The 21210-nt window shown below is 42.4% G+C and overlaps 2 protein-coding genes across 2 annotated transcripts; both read right to left on the minus strand.

Moving 5' to 3' along the window:
• Positions 1-7256: 7256 nt before the first annotated feature.
• On the minus strand, positions 7257-8888 carry LOC126013775 (sorting nexin-12). The gene has a single exon (XM_049776982.1). It carries the CDS (start codon positions 8869-8871, stop codon positions 8383-8385), a length of 489 nt encoding a protein of 162 aa, XP_049632939.1. The 5' UTR covers positions 8872-8888; the 3' UTR covers positions 7257-8382.
• A 3516-nt stretch (positions 8889-12404) lies between these two features.
• Positions 12405-13540, minus strand: LOC126013732 (heat shock cognate 71 kDa protein-like). The gene has a single exon (XM_049776931.1). The coding sequence runs from the start codon at positions 13512-13514 to the stop codon at positions 12495-12497; it is 1020 nt and encodes a 339-aa protein (XP_049632888.1). The 5' UTR covers positions 13515-13540; the 3' UTR covers positions 12405-12494.
• Between the last annotated feature and the right edge of the window lie 7670 nt (positions 13541-21210).

Below are 21210 nucleotides of genomic sequence, written 5' to 3' on the forward strand. Positions count from 1 at the left end.
GAGTCATATCTCCCCCTTCTCTGAAATAAAAATAAAGCTTTCGTAGGTAAAAAAAAAAAAAGCATTAAGAGAATTTTAAGTTACAGGTGTATAGTATATTTTGCAGAAATGTTGTTTTTAAAAAGGGCTGGTATGTTAATTTTCACTTTATTACGTTGTTGCTATGGAAATATTAACCACCTTTGGCTAGAGGCGAGTCAGAATTACAAAAGCTTCTTCTATATTTCAGAGAAGGGGGAGATGTAACTCCACCCTGGATTTAGGTCTACCTGAGACCCGCCCATTTCTGGGAGGGGTCGTGGGAACCTGATATTATGTGTAACCTTACCTGCAAGACCTCTCCCATTCCGGGGAGTGGTCTTTGGAGGTTATATAAGGCCTTTGACCCAGAGGATTAGGTGCTCTTTTGGTCTTTTGCCAAATGGAGGTCAAAGGGAAGGTGGTTGAAAGCAGTTAAGATGCAGGGCTAGCTATGAATGGCTGAATGCTTAATTGGTTATGATATAGGCCACACATGTGGTGGATAGGGTATGAATAAAACTGATACTTCCTAAAGCCTGACTGTGAGTGAGATTTCTACCCGCCACTCTCATGAACTTCCAGACCCGCCAGCTGAAGGGGATTGCAGAGCCACGTGGCCTGGGATGGCAGAGAAAGGTCTCTCCATCCATCCATCTCCATCCAGCAACATCATTAATTATTTTACACTACAACTGGTGCCTGGAACTTGGATGTAAACCCTGGACCCAAGAAAACAGTGATGATGGTGAGATTTCTGCTTTTCAGTTTCATTTTGGCTCTTGTCAAATGCACTGAGCCCCAAATTCTGGGTCACGTGCCACGATTTTCAAAGATGGCCGACATGCAATCTGGGGGCGCAAAGGCCATTGAAACAAAGGTGATGGAAGCTTGCATCACCTCTATCCCAGGCCCAGGACTTAAACTTTGTTACAATAAACAAAAACCTTGGCCTCCTCAAAGACTGATTAAAAGCCTAGATTGAAAACAGAGGAGAAAAAAGAGTGTATTGAAAGTGGACTTATCTGAGAACAATCTTCGGCTTGAATTTGGATTTTGACTTTGAAATTTTCTAACTGGACTTTTAGCCTGAATCACTTTGAATTCTGCACACCCAGATGCTCACGGTAGAGAAACTGCAGCTGCAGATGCATGGCCAAAGCAGCAAACAGCTACACTTCCAAATTCTGACCTCCTTGCGAAGACGGCAGCTGTAGCTGGCATCACTCTTCAGCAATTCAAGCCAATTTCACTGCTGCCAGTGGCCACGCAGGGTAGAGAAGCAGCTGAGCACCCTCGCTGCGGTAAACAAGCTTCTGCTTGCACCAGAGGTAGCAGCGCATGAAACAGTGACAGCAAACCCAGTTCCAGAGCAGTTGGGGGCCCAGGATCCAATAAAGGTGAAGCCATGTGGAAGTGGCAAAAGTGGCGAGCCTGGAATCTGCTCTCCATATCAAGAAGGTGAAGCAGCGCCAGCGGACTGGCTGCGTGACTTGGGACCACATGGTCAACAACAGCACAAGCAAACCATCTGCTGGGTCTAACATTATGGATGTGAAGCCACGTGGTGATAGCAGTGTGGGACAGATTCAGTGTCTGGACATTTGGTTTTAGGTGAAGGGTAGTCATATATTTTACACATAGTTGGTGATGGTATAAGTTTTAGTTAGTTAGTGGTTTAAATTTTTTTAAAAAGGGAAGTAATACAGTAGCCCATTTAAATTTCTTAAAAAAATAACTTTTTGCATCTAACTGTAATCTAAGTCATGTTCTTGCCAATTAAATATGCTATATTGTTTTCCATAGTTAATATTTTCAATTGCAAAATGTTTTACAGTGTATTTTAATGTATTAAGCTGTTTTTTAAAATGTATATTCTGTGTTTATGCCTTTATGCTTGTGTGTAGGAAGGTTAATAGAAACAGAAAGTTCCCCAAAAATAGTTTAAAAGTATAGGAACATGAAAGTTTCAGAATAGTGCTTGGTGAAAAGCATTAACAGAATCTTAAGTTACAAATGTATGGTGTATTTTGCAGAAATGTTATTTTAATATAGGCTGATATATTAATTTTACACTTTAAGATTGTTGCTATGGAAATATTACCTGCCTTTGGCTATTGGCGGAAGTCACATAGCTTATGCCTTTTGTCTTTATGTAAAACAAAAAAGGGGGCAGATGTAGCCTTATACCCCCATTCTTCCCAAGTAACTTGATCTTACCTGCAAGACCCCGCCCACTTCTGGGAGGAGTCTTGGAAAGTTTAGATAAGGCTTTGACCAGAGAGGATTAGGATCTTTGGCCTTTTGGTCTTTGGCCAGGATGAAGAGGAATTGGCATTTACCTGGATGGAGAGCTATGGCTGAGAGAGAAGCGAGAATGCAGGGCTGAATGCGTAAATGGTTAGCAGACACATCTGTTGGCTAGGGCAGAATAAAGATGTTATCTCTTATGAAGCTTGCCTGTGAGTGATTTCAATACCCATCGCTTTCCTGGACTCATACCAGCCGGTTAATGGGGGATGGACCCACGTGGCCAGGGCCTAAGAACAAAGGCCTCCATCCACCATCCAGCTCCATCCTAAGGGCTATTTTGCAACATGTAACTCCACCCTGTATTTAGGTGTATCTACCTGAGACCCGCCCATTTCTGGGAGGGGTCTTGGGAACCGGATATTATGTATAACCTTACCTGCAAGACCCTTCCCATTCCAGGGAGTGGTCCTTGAAGGTTATATAAGGCCTTTGACCCAGGGGATTAGTCGCTCTTTTGGTCTTTTGCCAGCATGGAAGTCAAAGGGAAGACAGCTGAAAGAAGTTAAGATGCAGAGCTAGCTAAGAATGGCTGAATGCTTAATTGGTTATGATATAGGTCGCACATGTGGTGGATAGGGTATGAATAAAGCTGATACTTCCTGAAGCCTGCCTATGAGTGAGTTCAATACCACTGCTCTCATGAACCTCCAGACCTGCCTGTTATTGGGGGTTGCAGAGCCACGTGACCTGGAATGGCACAGAAAGGCCCCTTCATCTCCATCCATCTCCATCCAGCACCATCTTTAATTATTTAACTCTACAACTGCACCCACTGGCACCTGAACTCTGACCTGAAACCTGGACCCAAGAAAACAGCAAACATGGTGAAATTTCTGCTTTTCAGTTTGATTTTGGCTTTTTTCGGATGTACTGAGCCCAAAACCCTGGGCCTCATGCAACCATGTTCAAATACGACCACAACCCCTTCCAGAGACACACGGGCTATTAAAACACATGAGGAGAAAACTTGGATCACACCATCCTTGGCCCAGAACTGAAACTTTATAGCCAAAAATCCTTTTTTCCAAAGATTTTGGCCTCCTCAGAGACTGATAAAAGGCTTTGGTTGGAAAAGTACCAGGAAGAAAAATCCTCCCTAAATGGACTGACTCCTGAGTATGCCCTTCAGCCTGAATTTGTATTTCGACTTTGAAAATTTCGGACTGGACTTTTAGCTTAATTCACTTTGAGTTTTGGACACCCAGATGCTCCCAGCAGAGAAGCTGCAGTGGCTGTGGCAGCAGGACCTCCTTGCAAAGTGCCACCTGGAGTGGAGAAAAGGCAGCTACACTCAGCCAAGAACTCCAGCCCTGCAGCAGAGAAGTGGTAAAAAGCACATAATCTGCTCAAAAGTGGCGACCTGGAATCCGCCCTCCAGATCAAGAAGGTGAAGCAGTGCGAGCGGACCATCTGCGGGGCCTGGGACTGTGGAAGTAAACCACATGGTGAGAGCAGCGTGGGACAAACCAGCATCTGGACGTATGGTTTTTAGGTGTAGGATTAAAAGGGTAGTCATATATTTTATACATAGTTGGTGATGGTATAAGTTTTAGTTAGTTGGTAGTTTAAAATTTTTTAACAAAGGGAAGTAATACAGCACAACCCATTTAAAGATCTTAAAAAATAACCGCCTGCATCTAACTGTAATCTAAGTCACGTTCTTGCCAATTAAATATGCTTTATTGTTTTCCATAGTTAATCTTTTCAATAGCAAAATGTTTTGATGTGTATTTTATGTATTAAGCCTGTTTTTTTAAATGTTTTTATGCTTTGTGTTTATGCTTTTATGCTTGTGTGTATGAAGTTTAATAGGAACAGAAAGTTCCCCCAATATAGTTTAAAAGTATAAGAACATGAAAGTTCTGGAATAGTGCTTGGTAAAAAAGCATTAAGAGAATTTTTTTTCGGGCCTGCATTAAGAGAATTTTAAGTTACAGGTGTATGGTATATTTTGCAAAAATTTTATATTTTTTAAAAGGACTGGTATGTTAATTTTCACGTTATTACGTTGTTGCTTTGGAAATATTACCCGCCTTTGTCTAAAGGGAGGGTCAGGATTACAAAAGCTTCATTTTTATTTCAAAGAAGGGGGAGATGTGACTCCACCCTGGATTTAGGTGTATCTACCTGAGACCTGCCCATTTCTGGGAGGGGTCTTGGGAAGCAGATATTATGTCTAACCTTACCTGCAAGACCCCTCACATTCTGGGGAGTGGTCTTGGAAGGTTATATAAGGCTATTTGACCCAGGGGATTAGGCCCTTTTGGTCTTTTGCCAGCATAGAGGTCAAAGGGAAGATGGCTGAAAGAAGTTAAGACGCAGGGCTAGAATGGCTGAATGCTTAATTGGTTATGATATAGGCCACACATGTGGTGGATAGGGTATGAATAAAGCTGATACTTCCTGAAGCCTGACTGTGAGTGAGATTTCTACCCGCCACTCTCATGAACGTTCAAACCCTCCGGCTGAAGGGGGTTGCAGAGCCATGTGGCCTGGGATGGCAAAGAAAGGTCTCTCCATTCATCTATCTCCATCCAGCACCATCATTAATTATTTAACACTACAATTAATAACTAGAACATGTAATCTACAATATGATTCAACAGCCAGTAAAGTCAGTGCTACCTTTGATCCAATAAATATGTTCCACTGGGAATTTTTATGCAATTAATTGTAATATAAAAGAACTCTTTTAAGCATAATCTACAGAGATACACAACAGAAAGAACACTACACATTCAGGGGTCAGAGAGATAGCATGCAGATAGGGTGTTTGCCTTGCATGCAGAAGGACAGTGGTTCAAATCCTGGCATCTTATATGGTCCCCTGAGCCTGCCAGGAGCTGCTGAGTGGACCCAAAAACCAAATCAAACCAAACAAAAAAAAACACTACACATTTAAATAAAAATAAAATTAAGGCGGGCAGCTGGCAGGCCTCCGCATGTGCCAGCGGCCCCTTGGCCCGGCCTAGGGTAGGGGGGCTCGGACATGGGTCACCCGACCCCCCTCTCCCCCTTTCCTCCGGATCTCCAGGTGGGTTTCTGGAAGGAGCTGATGGGCACCCTGGGTTTTCCCCACTCCCTGGCCGGGTCCGGACCCTGGCCTAGGGTGGGGCTTAAATCCCTGTCCTTCGGGCTTGGGAGGGTCTCTCTCCCTTCCTGGAGCAGGATTCTTAGCCAACACGGGCGGGCAGCTGGCAGGCCTCCGCATGTGCCAGCGGCCCCTTAGCCCGGCCTAGGGTAGGGGGGCTCGGACATGGGTCACCCGACCCCCCTCTCCCCCTTTCCTCTGGATCTCCAGGTGGGTTTCTGGAAGGAGCTGATGGGCACCCTGGGTTTTCCCCACTCCCTGGCCGGGTCCGGACCCTGGCCTAGGGTGGGGCTTAAATCCCTGTCCTTCGGGCTTGGGAGGGTCTCTCTCCCTTCCTGGAGCAGGATTCTTAGCCAACACGGGCGGGCAGCTGGCAGGCCTCCGCATGTGCCAGCGGCCCCTTAGCCCGGCCTAGGGTAGGGGGGCTCGGACATGGGTCACCCGACCCCCCTCTCCCCCTTTCCTCCGGATCTCCAGGTGGGTTTCTGGAAGGAGCTGATGGGCACCCTGGGTTTTCCCCACTCCCTGGCCGGGTCCGGACCCTGGCCTAGGGTGGGGCTTAAATCCCTGTCCTTCGGGCTTGGGAGGGTCTCTTTCCCTTCCTGGAGCAGGATTCTTAGCCAACACGGGCGGGCAGCTGGCAGGCCTCCGCATGTGCCAGCGGCCCCTTAGCCCGGCCTAGGGTAGGGGGGCTCGGACATGGGTCACCCGACCCCCCTCTCCCCCTTTCCTCCGGATCTCCAGGTGGGTTTCTGGAAGGAGCTGATGGGCACCCTGGGTTTTCCCCACTCCCTGGCCGGGTCCGGACCCTGGCCTAGGGTGGGGCTTAAATCCCTGTCCTTCGGGCTTGGGAGGGTCTCTCTCCCTTCCTGGAGCAGGATTCTTAGCCAACACGGGCGGGCAGCTGGCAGGCCTCCGCATGTGCCAGCGGCCCCTTAGCCCGGCCTTGGGTAGGGGGGCTCGGACATGGGTCACCTGACCCCCCTCTCCCCCTTTCCTCCGGATCTCCAGGTGGGTTTCTGGAAGGAGCTGATGGGGCACCCTGGGCTTTCCCCATTCCTAAGCTGGCTACAGAGGTTGGCTAAGGGGGTGGAGATTGATCTGGGGGTGGCAGATAGCTGCTCAGCTATACTTAGGCTGTCACTGGCAATTTCATACCAGTCTACATTTTGCAAACCACGCGGGGGCGCCATTAGTTCCCCAGATTTACTCTTCTGAAGTTCAGTAACACACAGTTCTATTCTCTGACCAAAGACATAGTAGATCTAACAAATCCCAGAACTACTTAGAAGGACAGAAATTGAACACATATTTAACACATATATCTTTTGAATATTATTTTTATTTCACAGTGGTTTAATATGAACAGAGTTGAATATGATATTGTCTGACAGAAGAATGAACAGTTTGCCAAATAAAAGCCCCCAAAGTAGGATATATATACAGCAGAAATGGGGACTCGGGCTCTCAGAATCTGTGCACAAAGAAGAAACCTATGAAAAATCAGTAACAGAAGATACAAATAAAAAAGGCAGCAACTATACCAACATTGTGGACATAGAAAAGGGAAAAGAGCCTCTCTTGCACAGGCTCAGCAACTGGAGATCTGAAACCGATCTGTTTCAGGAAATGCAACATTTAGATGAAGTCAAAATTCTATGAAAATCCAATTTTAGTCTCTCCAACAGGTTCTTCTCAGTGTGGGCAATCCTTTTTCCCAGGGCATGTTTAGAGATCTCCAATCTTAAAGTAATAGGGAATCTAAGCAAAGAATCCCCACTTTTCACCTGATATCAGAACTAACTTGCTCCCATCCCATCAACATGCAAGAGAGCAGCCCAGCATTAAGAAGCTGCTCCTGACTCTAAAATTTGGAATACCTAGTTGCTAACTTTAGCTCAGCTTCTGAGAAGAATGTTGGCGATCCAAGTGAAACAAGTGTAGTCAGTTCAGTAACCCTGTGATCCAGTTGGGGAAGGCAGAAACACTTGCCCCTGAGCCTCATCTAATAGCTCAAAGTTCTTTGGACAAGTTAGAAACTATGTGAATTGCTAATATGCTTTTGTTCTGTGGCAAAAGCAACTAAATGGCACAGGGAAGAGGAAAAATGGAAAGAAGAGTGTGGTGATCCCCTGCCACTAGAAAGTACCTAGAAAATTATCTACTCTCACTCTGCAGAGAGCACCAAACCTGCAAAGCTATCCCTAAAGTAGTGATGACTTGAGAAGGGAGAACTGCAAGCCCATACTCATTCCCTGCTGATGAGCAAAATTTGGAAGCCAGAATGGGGCACCAGAAAGGGGACAGACTAGAAGACCATAGTTTCCCTACTGCCCTATAACTTTTTTCTGACTCTGAAGCAGAAACCAGAAAACCACACACTTGATCCTCACAACAGACTGCTTTGATTCTAGGATTATAGCCATAGGGAGGAGACAGCAACAAAATTAATAGTTGAGAAAACTGGGAGCAAAACTAGAGCAAAGAAGGACAGCTTCTGGGTCTCTACCACCTTCCCCAAAAGGAAAAAGTACATGCAGGTAGGAAAGGCAGAGTTGTTCCCTGCTTAATGTTCCTGGTTAAATCTAAATGTAAGAAAAATCCCCGGGACTTGCAGCATCAGTATGCACTCAAGTGCCTCATCAGCACAAGACATCAACCCACTAAGTTAGCCCTCTGGCATGGATTAAATGCCCAAGAAATTACCTTTCAGTCCAATATCCCACCCCTACCCCCACCCCCCTAAAAGGACATCTGCCTGTAGCTTCCCACCTCTCCTCAGAGAAGAGGATCCTAGGAGAATGTTTACGGTGTAGTCAGGTATCAAGAAGCACAATGCCAGAAAGTCTATCTGGCCAGGGGATGGGCAGCCAACTTCAGATCAAAGAGAAAGAGAGGCTTAGTGTAAAAATCAGTGTCATTTCAGCAGGAAAGTAGAGGGCAAACGGTGAGAGGGCCTCCTACTGGCGCACCTTCCCGGGGACATAGTTTCTGTCAATTGCCTCCTCCTGTAGGAACATGTGTAGACAGCGTTCGTTCTGAGCCAATGGGTGCCCAGCAATTTTGTTAATAAATTGTTCAAGACCCTGCCTCCTTTCTTCAATGAAGGACTCCTCAAAGATGCCTTCGTCTCCTCGAAAAGGGAGCTGTCGTTTCAAGGCTTTCCCAGGTAGTGGTGGTACTACAATCTTACTGTCACGCTCCAGCTCATTTTTGAGCCACTCAAAATCACTATAGCGTCGCCGTACACATGACTCCTTTAGCTTGAAGATAGGTAGATTTGTCCGCATGCGAACCTCATAGGAGGTGAAGCGCGCCCGGCCCAAGCCCACCGTCTGCGGATTAAAGATATCTATCTCCAGGAAGTTACTTGGCGGTCCGTAAGCGTCGGTCAGGTCCTGCGGCTTCGAGTTCAAGCGGCGAGTGTCCGCTACGGCTGTGTCCGACATCTTTCCTAAGAGACCGGGATGGGCTCTTTTGAATATTTTATGGGTATTTTCTTTAACTGATGTAACTCTCTATATATTCTTCTACTATGATGTTTCTATCCACTTTTCATCTTGTCTTTTCTTTGTAAGCTGTTCAGTAAGGATTGTTGGTGGAACTGTCTCTCAGTTTGATTCCTATGATTGAACTATGTCATGGAAACTGCTTGTTTTGTTCCCATTGCCTCCAGATGCACCAGTAACGCTTCATGGCATTGATCCTTGTTTGCATAGACACATTAAAATGGGAAAACACCATACATACAGATAAGTTCTTATCTAATAAATCTCAGTACAATGAACCTTACACCCTGAACATTGATATAATGACCTGGCACAGGCCTCAGAAGAATGGGCATCCTCCATTCACGCCGGAACCAGGCAAGCTATCTACGAAACATCCAAGGTCTTTTATAACAACAGCTGGAAGCAGTCCTCTACCAGGAAAGACCCTACCAAGGGTCTGACATCGACCTCCTAAAAAGAGACTTCCGTTTACACTGAGAAGACTTGACAACAACAATGACCTGCTCTACAGGACATGGTTCTCTCTATTGCCCCATAAGTGTGAGGTGAAATGAGAGGATGCTCTGCACCATCCTGACTACAATATGGGATATGAAGACTCCAGGATCTTTAATACAGAAGCATGATACCAACAACAACAGAGACTAAGTGAGGAATGGAGGTGTATTGCCACTACAGAGGATGACTTGAATTGGACAAACTAGTGTGCCTGGAGCCTAGAGTCAGTCCTGTGCCAGGAAACTTCAGGGGTAGGGTCTCCTTGGATTTAGACCATAATTTGCCTTTCCAGATCCCTTATGTTTTGGTGGGCCTATGCAAACAAATGCCACTTTAATACCGTTTTTTACTATGTTCCCTTGACTCCAATCCTTAAGAAGAACAACCCACTAAAACTTTTGAGGCTAACTTAAACTAGTAAGCATGTGCATGGAACTAGAGAAATGTACTTTGCCCTCAATGTTTAAGGAGTTACATAAGTCTAATGTCTTTAGATTATATTGTGTGCTGCTAAGAAATAGTATGTACTACAACTGGGGATTTGAGGGACAAAGTAAGTGTATTGTACATGAGTTCAGTTTTGTTTTTCTTAATGTACTTTGGCTGAAAGTTCAAGGCTGGGATATCATCGATGGGACTACCGAGAATTCTGTTTATGGGTGATTGGGCTTCCACTGTAACTTTACCCTGTCCTCTTTCTTTGCATCTTTGTTGTCATAATTAAAATAATAATAAAAAAATTAAAAAAAAAGAAAAAAAAATAAATAAAATTAAATAAATTAGTCTTTCATTATGTTACCTCTATAATTAGCCACTTATTAGACATTGAACAATCTCTTCACCTCTCTTCAAATTTTCATTTTATCATAGCGAAAAGAAACTCTAAGCCACATAATTTTTAAGTATCTTTCTAAGATTTTTGGAAATCTTGGTTTATAGAGTCAAACATAGTATACAAAAACATGTAAGTTATACAGGCTTTTTTTTCTAAAATTTTTATATAAATCTTTTTTTAAGCACCATGATTACAAGCATGTTTGTAGTTGGGTTTCAGCCATAATGGAATACCCCTTTTATGCTTTACTTATTTTTAATTTTTGGTGGGGGCAAAGCTTTCAATTACCACATTTTACTCCTAGCTTTGTGTTTAGAGGTTTTTCCTAGAAATGCCAGAGGTGTTTTTATGTGCCAGAAACCAAATTTGAACTAGCCACATGCAAGATAAGCACTTTCTTTTTTCTCACTGCCTCCAGAGTTTAGTTCTTAATGAGTAGTATTTTAAGCCAAATAAATGAATACAACTTATAATTATGAAATATACTTGATTAATTTAATTTAATATCTACATATCAGGAAAGATAGTGTATACAAATTAATAAATGACTCAAATCTGAGTATCTACATAATAATTTAATTGTATTAACAGAGATTAATGCTACTATAAGCAGATTTCAGGTCACTCTACCACATGTTTTGTGTCAATAGTCCAATAATTAATACTCAGCTCTTTAAAAATATTTTCAAACTCAAATAAAAGAAATGGAGCAATTTGCCAATTTCGTGTTATAAGCCCAATACTATCCTGATACCAAATCCAAACATGTGCACAATAAAAAAATAAAATTACTAATAGGACAATAGAAAAATTAAGTTTCTCTATGTCAAGAGACATAGAAGTTGAAATAAGCTAGATGTCAACAACAGATAATTGGATAATGAAGATGTGGCACATATAAACAGTAGAATACTACATAGCTATAAGAAATTATATAATAATTAATTTGCTGCAACATGTATGGAACTGGAAGATATTACATCATATGAAGTAAGTCATAAGAAGGACCAGTGCTGTCTAGATTGCCACTATGTGCAGGCATGCTGAAATCCCTCAGCTATTGGGTCAAGCTTTTTACTTAGGTTTGCAACCAGCTGCTGCCATGGCCCAGCCTCTTGTGTCAGGAATCCTTATATGACTCCTGCTCTTTCATTCATATAAAGGTAGAAAAGTTTAGTCACATCAGGGATTGTCAAGGCTGAGGCTCCAAAGAGGGCTGCTTGGTGACCCCTGAAAGCCTGCTCTTGTTGTGGCCTCCAGCTAAATCCTAACCTCTTGATCAGGTTATATAGAGGCTGAGTCACCTTTGCAAAGCGGGGTATCGAGAGCTGGCAATATAACACCATTCCCAAGAACTCCCTTACTTGCCTGGGAGTCAGGTACCATGTGATGATAACTTTACTGGAGGTAGATAAAGCCCACATGCTACCCTGTAGGTCATAGCACAGGTATATAGCCTTTTCCTGGCAGAGTTGAGATTTATTTGCTTACACCTGGTAACTCTTGTTCTATAAGGCTAGAAGGAGGGCTCAAATTTCCTTAAAGCACTTCTCTGGGCTCTTTTGCTATTAGTAAATTATAAAAATATTTAAGGAGAGTCACCTAGTAATACCTTTTCAAAGCTTTCTAAGTTCCTCATGGAGGGCTTCTGTGAATATGGTGGATAAATTTTTGAATCGCTAGTGCAACTGTGTTCAAGTTAACTGCCCACTATAGCCTCTATTAGGATCCATCCATTCAAAAGCAAAGAGGGGATGGAAGGCTGCTGCCAGTGGAATGATAAATAAGGCACCCTTCACGTCTAGGATATTGTGGACAGTCTTTTTTGGCTCTAAGAAGGAGAGCAGGGTGTATGTATTTGGGACTACATGTGGGTGTCGTTGGTCCTCTTGTTGACTTCTCATAGATCCTGTATCAGGTAGTACCACCCACTCTCCACCTTCTTGACAGGCAGCAGTTTGGTATTACAAAGTGACCAGGATCCATGCTTTCCAAATGTAGCCAATATGCTCCTTTATTCCCTTCTTTGACTCTAAAGGGATAGGCTACTGTTGTACCCAGGTGGGAGATGTAGAAGGATTAAGTTGCACCACTACAGGTGCAACTATCTGCCAGTCCTCGTCAGGTTTAATGCTCTTATTTAGTTCTTTTCCGTTGAAGAAATCCTGCAGCAGTTTCTGAATCTTGGGAATACAAGTAGAACCACCCACTAGGACAATGCATGGATCTAGAATTTGTCCAGCTTGGCATCCCGTAGGGCTTTCTCTACAGGATCCAGGGTGCCCCGGAACAGATCAGCATTCAATTCTTCAAACCATGTATGGGTGATAGAGATATAGAAGTCGATTCCTTCATAGAGTGAATCAATCTTAATACTGGCCTGGGTGCTGGAAGACAGGGTGCGCTTAGCTCGCTCACAAGCAGTGTGAAGATGGAGCACAGCACACTTGTTCTCACTGATGTCCTCCTTATGCTTTTGCTTGAACTCGGCAATGAAATAGTTGACCATTCGGTTGTCAAAATCTTCTCCTCCCAAGTGGGTATCTCCAGCAGTTGTCTTGACCTCAAAGATACCATCTTCGATTGTGAGGATTGACACATCAAAAGTGACACCTCTCAGATCAAAGATCAGCACGTTCTTTTCTGCTCCAACATTCTTGTCCAAGCCATAAGCAATGGCAGCAGCAGTTGGCTTGTTGATGATCCTAAGTACATTGAGACCAGCAATGGTTCCAGCATCCTTGGTAGCCTGACGTTGAGAGTCGTTTAAATAAGCAGGTACTGTGACAACAGCATTGGTAATGGTCTTCCCAAGGTAGGCTTCAGCAATTTCCTTTATCTTTGTCAGAACCATGGAGGACACCTCCTCTGGATAGAAACTCTTGGTCTCCCCCTTGTATTCTACTTGGACCTTGGGACGGCCTGCATCATTCACCACCATGAAGGGCCAGTGTTTCATATCAGACTGGACCACTGCATCATCAAACCTACGTCCAATTAGACGTTTGGCATCAAACACCGTGTTGGTGGGGTTCATCACTACTTGGTTCTTGGCGGTATCGCTGATCAGTAGCTCTGTGTCGGTGAAGGCCTCATAGCTGGAGGTGGTGCAGTTGCCCTGGTTGTTGGCGATGATCTCTACTTTGCCGTGTTGGAAGACGCCCATGCACGAGTAGGTGGTGCCGAGGAATGCCCACTGCAGGTCCCGTTGACATCTTGGTGGTGCTTGTGTAGACCCGAATACCATGGCGACTGATAACAGCTCTCCTCAGAGGTGGGGGCTGTAGTTCAATAGAAAATTCTTAAACATTCTTACACTGACCATTGTAATACAAGTCTAAAACATCTGAGTTCCTTTACATAAACTTCCTTAAACAAAAATCACAAGAACATTTCTGCAGATATATACACAGTTTTAAAATAAGTTTGCTAAAAATTTCTTATAATATGCACTGTTAATAAGAGTCAATAGCATTCAAGTTCCTTTTCTGTCGACTTCAGTGGACAAAGAGATTAGATCATTTTTGCAGACATAATTTGAGAATAAATTGCTACATAAGATACACAATAAAACATCTTAGTAACATTGGGAAACATTCACTAGGATAGCTGAGAACTTTTTTTGTTGTTGTTATTTGGGGGTGGGTCACACCCGGCAGCGCTCAGGAGTTACTACTGGCTCCACACTCAGAAATCACTCCTGGCAGGCTCGGGGGACCATATGGGATGCTGGGATTCAAACCAATGACCTTCTGCATGAAAGGCAAATGCCTTACCTCCTGTAGTGTTAAATAATTAACGATGGGGCTGGATGGCGATGGATGGAGGCCTTTGTGCTTAGGCCCCAGCCACGTGGCTTCATTCCCCATGCAGCCGGCGAGTCTTCCAGGTGAAATCACTCACTCACACGCAGGCTTCAGGAAGAATCATCTTTATTTAGGCCCTAGCCACCACATGTGTGTGGCCTACTCATAACCTTTCAAGCATACAGCCATTCTAGGCTTGCCCTGCATCTTATCCTCTTTCAGCCATCTCCCTCAGAGAGCCCAGCAGGGCCAAAAGGCAAAAAGCCCCTTAATCCCTTGGCTTCCGGGTTTATCTACCTATTTCAAGACCCCTCCCAGGAATGGGCCGGGCTTTTCAGGTAAAGTCACACCTATTATCCGGTTCCCAAGACCCCTCCCAGAAATGGGTGGGTCTCAGATAAGTACCCTACATTTCCTCCTTTTTTGAAATATAAAAAGAGCCTTTTGTAATTTTGACTCCACCTTTAGCCAAAGGTGGGTTAATATTTTCATGCAGCAACGTAATAAAGTGAAAATTAATATACCAGCCCTTTTCAAAAACATAACATTTTTGCAAAATATACTTTACACCTGTAACCTAAAATTCTATTAATGCTTTTTTACCAAGCATTATTCCAGAACTTTTATGTTCCTATACTTTTAAACTATATTGGGGGAACTTTATTGTTCCTATACCTTTTCTATACACAAGTACTTAAGCATACATGCATAAAATACATTTTAAAAACAGGCTAAGTACATTAAAATACACAGTAAAACATTTTGCAATTGAAAATATTAACTATGAAAGACAACAAAACACATTTAAATTATAAAGAAAATGACTAAGACAAAGATGCAGGTGGTTAGAAATTAGATGTTTAAATGGGCTAATTTGTATTACCTCCCTTTATTTTTATTTTTTAACCACTATGAGTAAAATATAAGACTACCCGTTTAGTTTCTATACTTAAAATTATTAATTTGTCCCACGCTGATCTCACCACGTGGCTTCTGTAAACTTGCTGGTTTGTTCCACGCTGATTTCACCACGTGGCTTTCTTTTAGTTTTAGGCCCCACAGACGGTTCTGCTGACCATGAGGTTGCAGGTTTCCAGGCTTGCCGCAGAGCAAAGCTGAGCTGAGGCGTTTCTGCTTTTGGGCTGATAGCTTTTCGCCGCTTTTTCCCTCCGGGCAGCACTTAGCAAGCCAGTTTTCGGCCACAGCTTTTTTGCAGAGGGCTTTTGGATGCTTAAAGTTCAAAGATATTTAAACTAAAAGTTCAGTCCGAAATTTCCAAAGTTGAAATTTAAATTCAAGCTGCAGGTTATTTTCAGAAAATCAGTCCACTTTAAATACAGTTTTTTTTTTCTCCTCCGTTTCCAATTTAAGCTTTTAAGTTTAAGTTTTTAAATTTTTTAATTTTAAGTTTTTTAATTTTAAGTTTTTGTACAGGCCGAGGTTTTTGTTTCTTGTAACAAAGTCTCAGTTCTGGGCCTGGGCCTGGGCTGGAGGTGATGCAAGCTTCCACCTCTGTTCTTTCAGTTGCCCTTTTTCCCCTGGAAGGGGTTGCGGCCATATTTGAACATGGCTTTATGTGGTCAAACCCTTTGGGCTGACTCCATGTGAAAAGAGCCAAAATGAAACAGAAGAGCAGAAATCTCACCATATTCGCTGTTTTCTTGGGTCCAGGATTCAGGTCAAAGTTTGGAGCGCCATTTGTTGTGTTAAATAAATAACGATGGGGCTGGATGGCGATGGATGGAAGCCTTTGTGCTTAGGCCCCAGCCACGTGGCTTCATCCCCCATCCAGCTGGCGGGTCCCAGGCCCAGGTGATTGGCGTAATCAAGACTCACTCACAGGCAGGCTTCAGGAAGCATTAACTTTATTCATGCCCTGTTCGGGCGCCATTTGCAAGGTTTCTTCGCTGTTAACTTTGCTGGGTATTTGTGAATCCAAGAACAGTCCCCAGAATGTGAAATTACTTCCCATCATCTTGTCCCCTTTCGGGGGAAGACCTTGGTAATATTTATCCGCAGCAAATAATAATCCACACAGACAAGAACGATAGGGTTTAAAAGATCGGGCAAGGAGAGCCAGAGAATCCTTTTGCAGCCAGCAGCTTTTTCACAGAAGGACCCCTCACTCCTCTCCCTCAAGCTATTTATTGCCAACTCCACAGCGCCCCACCTGGAAGGGTTAGGTGGGGCAAAAGTCACAGAACAATCCTAAGGAAACACTTTTATATACAATTCCAAGAATCATCTTATGGAAACTTTTTCATATGCTACACCTCCATGCTATCTCTCTGGCCCCTTGGATAGCTGAGAACTTTTAAAAATATAACAACATTATACATATCTCCAGAATTGTGAAAACTAATATTAAAGCACTAAAGTTGGATACAAAATTTTCTGCTTGCAGTAAGGCATAAAACAAAACAATAAGATCATTCAGATAAAATACAATTTAACCAGCAATATAGTGATTGATGCAAATAGGATCAAGATATTAACCTTGAAGGAAGTAAATTTTTTAGAGGTAACCCAAGTGCAGGAGGTTCGGAGAGCAGCTTCTCTTCAGCTTGTCTTGGATTCTCAATCTACTCCTTTATCTTTGTGTTAGGCTGCCGGGATTGCCTCAATAAGCTGCTGCAGGTTGGTAAACTGTGGAGCAAAATGTGCCTCTAGTAGAAGAAAGATGGTAGGTGTAGGCATCTGGGATGTTTCCCAGAATCTTCACATCTCTCCCCTTCACTGAATATTTCTGATCCACTTGAGGGTGACTCTGCAACTGAGTGAGGCCAGGGGATAAATTGGCAAAACCTATGTCAATTGGGAGCATATCTGTTACCTTTCACTGGCATTCCACCAGGTCCAGATACGATAGCAGTTTTTGGATCCCTCTCTCCTTTCACAATATCAAACTCCACAGTCTTCCCATGACCAATGATACACAGAATCTTCCTGGGATTGTCTCTCTTAATAGCTGTTCAGTGAACAAAGACATTTTGGTATCAATTCTGTTGATAAATTGAAACATTTGACAGTGCCCAGGACTTGCATTGCCAGCACCAGCTTGTTTAATTGACTCAGTTCTCAGGGCATGAGGATATCTCTGATTGAGCCATTTTCAGACTCTGAGTCTGCAGAGATAGTAGCTGGTTCATTATTTTCGGGAGATGGAAGTCTCTCTGGTTTAGTGCCAGTAGTAAATGATAAATTATCAGCCCTGGAAAGGTATTTAGATTGAGAACTCATCACCACTGTGAAGGCTTTCTTCCCCTCTTGTGGCATGTGTGCAGGAGAATCTTTAGAAAGCCTGGTATATATACAGTCCAGAGTGAGAAATGCAGGAAGATGGACCAGAGCAACATGAAGCCATTTAATACAGGAGATATGTTCATTGATGTTCCAATAAAAACCACAGCACATTCAGTCAGCTCGAGGGGCCATCATGCTGATAAACCACCAGAGAGTTAAGTCACTCCCCGTTGTTGCATTATTCTGTGGTCCCTAGGTTCAGGTGCCAGTTGAAAAATCACCCCTCACACCACCATATCTCCAAGCCCAGGTGAACGAGTCTGAATCAGGATCACACAAGAAATAATTCAAACCAGGCTGAGGGTGAAACATGAAGTCTAGCAGTGTCCTCCCTAGTATGGAGAGCCCAAGCTGCCTGCCAGAAATGCCTTTTTTATTGAATACATGAACCACGCTGGGTGGGGCAGTAAACCAGACCAGGCTTGCAAGTAAGATAATCTCTGTTATGGGGTAAATCCAAGTTGTAAACAAACATACAAAGAAACCAGGAATGATCTTTCTTTTGGGTAAAATAAGGTGTAACCCAACACGTTACCTTCAAGAAAATTGTGTTCTGTGTTTCCTGGGGGCAGAACTTATTTAAGGTCTGTTCATCCATGAAGCAGTCCACCCTTTTTATGATCCTTATGCATGCTTCCCTCTGGATTCTATGTTTCTCCTCTGCTTTGAAAAGAGCCATAAGAGGCTGCTGAATGTTAACTTAGGTGAGCTGATGGGTCCTAAAAACAGATTCAAGGAGTTGGATAAGCTCTGAGAGTTTCTAAAAAATGGTTTGTGTTGTTGCTTACAATTATATATATATATATATATATATATATATATATATATATATATGGATGAAAAGAGTGTATACATATAAGCTTTTCCCCTAGGCATTTTGACTTCCCAAAACAGGGAGGAAGGAGCACAGCTGGTTTCTCTTCATTCTTCTGCTATCACTCTTACTGTCTCCCTCATGCTCCCTTGAGTGCCCTCCCTCAAGCTCTCTCTTCTTCTCCCTCACTGGTTCATATAGGTAACCCATTCTGGTGTGAGGTGGGCTTCTCGCTATTGGAAACTCTCTCTGGGGTAGATGAGGAATGGAGGAAGGTAGCAAAGATGATTGTTGATGAAGAGGATGTTTATCAAGATAAGGAGTAGGGGGAGAAATTGAGCTCCTGGAGATTTAATGGGAGGACAGGATAGGTTTTTTTTTTTTTTTTTAGAAGTTTGCAGTGATGGACTTTGTTCTCTTAATCTGCCTTAAAGGGAGAGAAATAGCATGATTAGCCTGGGGAAAGTGGGATTTCAGCCATTTTAGTGATTCTTACAGTAGATATCTCCATGCTGTGATGTATAGAATCTGTTCTGGATGCTAAGAAAAATCCACCTCTAGGGTCCTGAGCAATGGTGCAGTGGTAGAGTGTTTGCCTTGCACACAGCTGACCCAGGACGAACTGCGATTTAATCCCCTGGTGTACCACATGGTCCCCCAAGCCAGGCAATGCTCAGGCTGGCTCTACGCTTAGAAATCACTCCTGGCAGGCTCCTGGGATGCCGGGATTGGAACCACTGACCATCTGCATGCAAGGCAAATGCCTTACCTCATTCAATCTCTCTGGCCCCAGTTGCTGGTTTTTTTTTTTTAGGTTGTAATAGATATTCGTGCCTTTGTGTTGCTCTCTTCCACTTTGTTTGAACACTTCTTGTTATATGGTGGCACCTACAGTGTTTGGAGTTTCTATCCTTTCAACCCTTGTATTTGTTGCTGGATTATTATATGTAAATGTGGTATATAGTCTAAATACCTCAAAGAAGTGTTATCATTATGTATTTAACCTTCTTCTGGTTTACTTCATTTAACATAATATTTTCAAGATCCAACCATGTTGCTGCAAAATCGATGATTGTATCATTTCTAACTGCTATATATAGTATTTCATTGTGTATAAGTACCACATCTTCATAATCCACTCATCTGTTGTTGGGCATCGAGGTTGGTTCCAAATCTTGGCTATTGTGCTGAATACTGTGATAAATAGTGGAGTGCATACATACTTTAGGATGAATATTCTTTTGTCTTGGGGGTAGATACCCAGGAGTGCGATTGTTGAATCATATGACAACTCAAGTCTGAGTTGTTTACTAAGTTTACTAAGCACCTTCCATATTGTTTTCCATAGGGGTTGGACCAGGCAGCATTCCCACCAGCAGTGGATAAGATTTCCTTTCTTACCACATCCCCACCAACAGAGATTGGTCCAGTTATTTTTGATGTGTGCCATCCTCATTGGTGTAAGGTGGTACCCCATTGTTGTCTTGATTTGTATTTCCCTAATGATGAGTGATGGTGCAAATGTTTCATTCATGTGTCTATTGGCCATTTGTTTCAATTGTGTGGTCAATTTCATTCTATCCTGGACAAGACTCCAAATCTCAGATTTTGAAGTTGAAGTATAAAACCACACAATTGAAACAAAGCAAAGCAAAGCTTTATTCCATTTACTAGCACACCTCCAGCAGAAGGCAATCCCCCATCAGCTACAAGAAAGTTTATATAGAGTATATGGAAGAACTGTTTCATCTTGCTGACTTTTAGCATCTGGTGGGGATTGAGAGGAGAGATGGTTTCTACAGGTTCTGCTATCCTAGCCCTAACAAGATATCTGTCCTGGGGTGGTGTCTATGGTTTCTGATGGCCCTGGGAGCAGTTAATTGAGCTGTGAGAGAACCATGAGACTTTTTGAAAATAGAAACATCAGAGAAGCAAAAAAAAAAAAAAAAAAAAGGCTCCCTTTATAGTGTGTGACAAAATCGAGTCTATTTTGCTCTAGGCTTCACATTAATTCTATTACATTACATGTTTTATTTTTATTCCATTGATACACTGTATTGATTATTATGGCTTTCTTAGTATAAGTTAAATTTGTGCAATTGCTTTATCTAGTGTGATTTATTACTCCATATAAATAACAAAATCACTTGGTCTAAATTGTTAAAGAACGTTATGATTTTTTTATAAGTACTTCATTACATAAGCATACATTTAAAAAAGGGTACTTCAAAGATATGAAAGAGAAATACATTTGTTTTATGATATAGTGTTTAAATAGCAAATAATACAGAAAATTTTCATCAAGTTAACAAGCTGAATACTCAGAAAAACAAATGCATCCTTCTTTTATCTAACATCTGCTTTCTCATTGTGCATACCTTAAAGGAATCCAACTGGCAGAAATTTCTGAAAGACTACTGAATGAAGAAAATTTCTTATTATTTTAGCTTCTTTTGTCATTGGCTAAGTTTTAAGTTATAAACAGTAAATCAAATAACTGAAAATAGCAGATCTTATATTTCAGGAAGCCAGACTATGAAGGAGAACTCAACTTATAGGAAAGAATTTGAAATTTTTCTTTATAGCCAGTTTCATTTTCCTAAAGTTTTTTTTTTTTTTACTGGAAGTAGCTACTGATCTTTTAAATAAACTAGAAGTGGACAACATTGGGTGGCACTTCCTAAATACCCCTTTAGAAACAAATAAAATAATTCTAACTATTGAAAGTAATGGCTAAAAGCCAGATTTCAGAGATGGCCAAGTACATAATTTGTGATTTCCAGTGAAAGTGAATATATGGAGTCTTTTGTTATAATATAAAGAATATCAAAGTAATGAAAATGAAGAAGCTTTCAAATAAATAGCCTTTAAAAATGTGCATAGGTACTATACTTACTGATCCAGCCTTCCCTTGGATTCTAATCAATTTAATCATGAATTGTGTTATCCAAGGGTGGGTATCAACCCAACGCAGGAAATATTTAACAATTGTTTGGCAATACAAATACAAAGTATTTCCC

This window comes from Suncus etruscus, chromosome 7, assembly GCF_024139225.1.
Source record: "Suncus etruscus isolate mSunEtr1 chromosome 7, mSunEtr1.pri.cur, whole genome shotgun sequence".
Taxonomy (NCBI): domain Eukaryota; kingdom Metazoa; phylum Chordata; class Mammalia; order Eulipotyphla; family Soricidae; genus Suncus; species Suncus etruscus.

Coding starts and splice junctions, on each gene's coding strand:
- LOC126013775 (XM_049776982.1), bottom strand. CDS start 8,871: ATGTCGGACACAGCCGTAGCGGACACTCGCCGCTTGAACTCGAAGCCG.
- LOC126013732 (XM_049776931.1), bottom strand. CDS start 13,514: ATGGTATTCGGGTCTACACAAGCACCACCAAGATGTCAACGGGACCTG.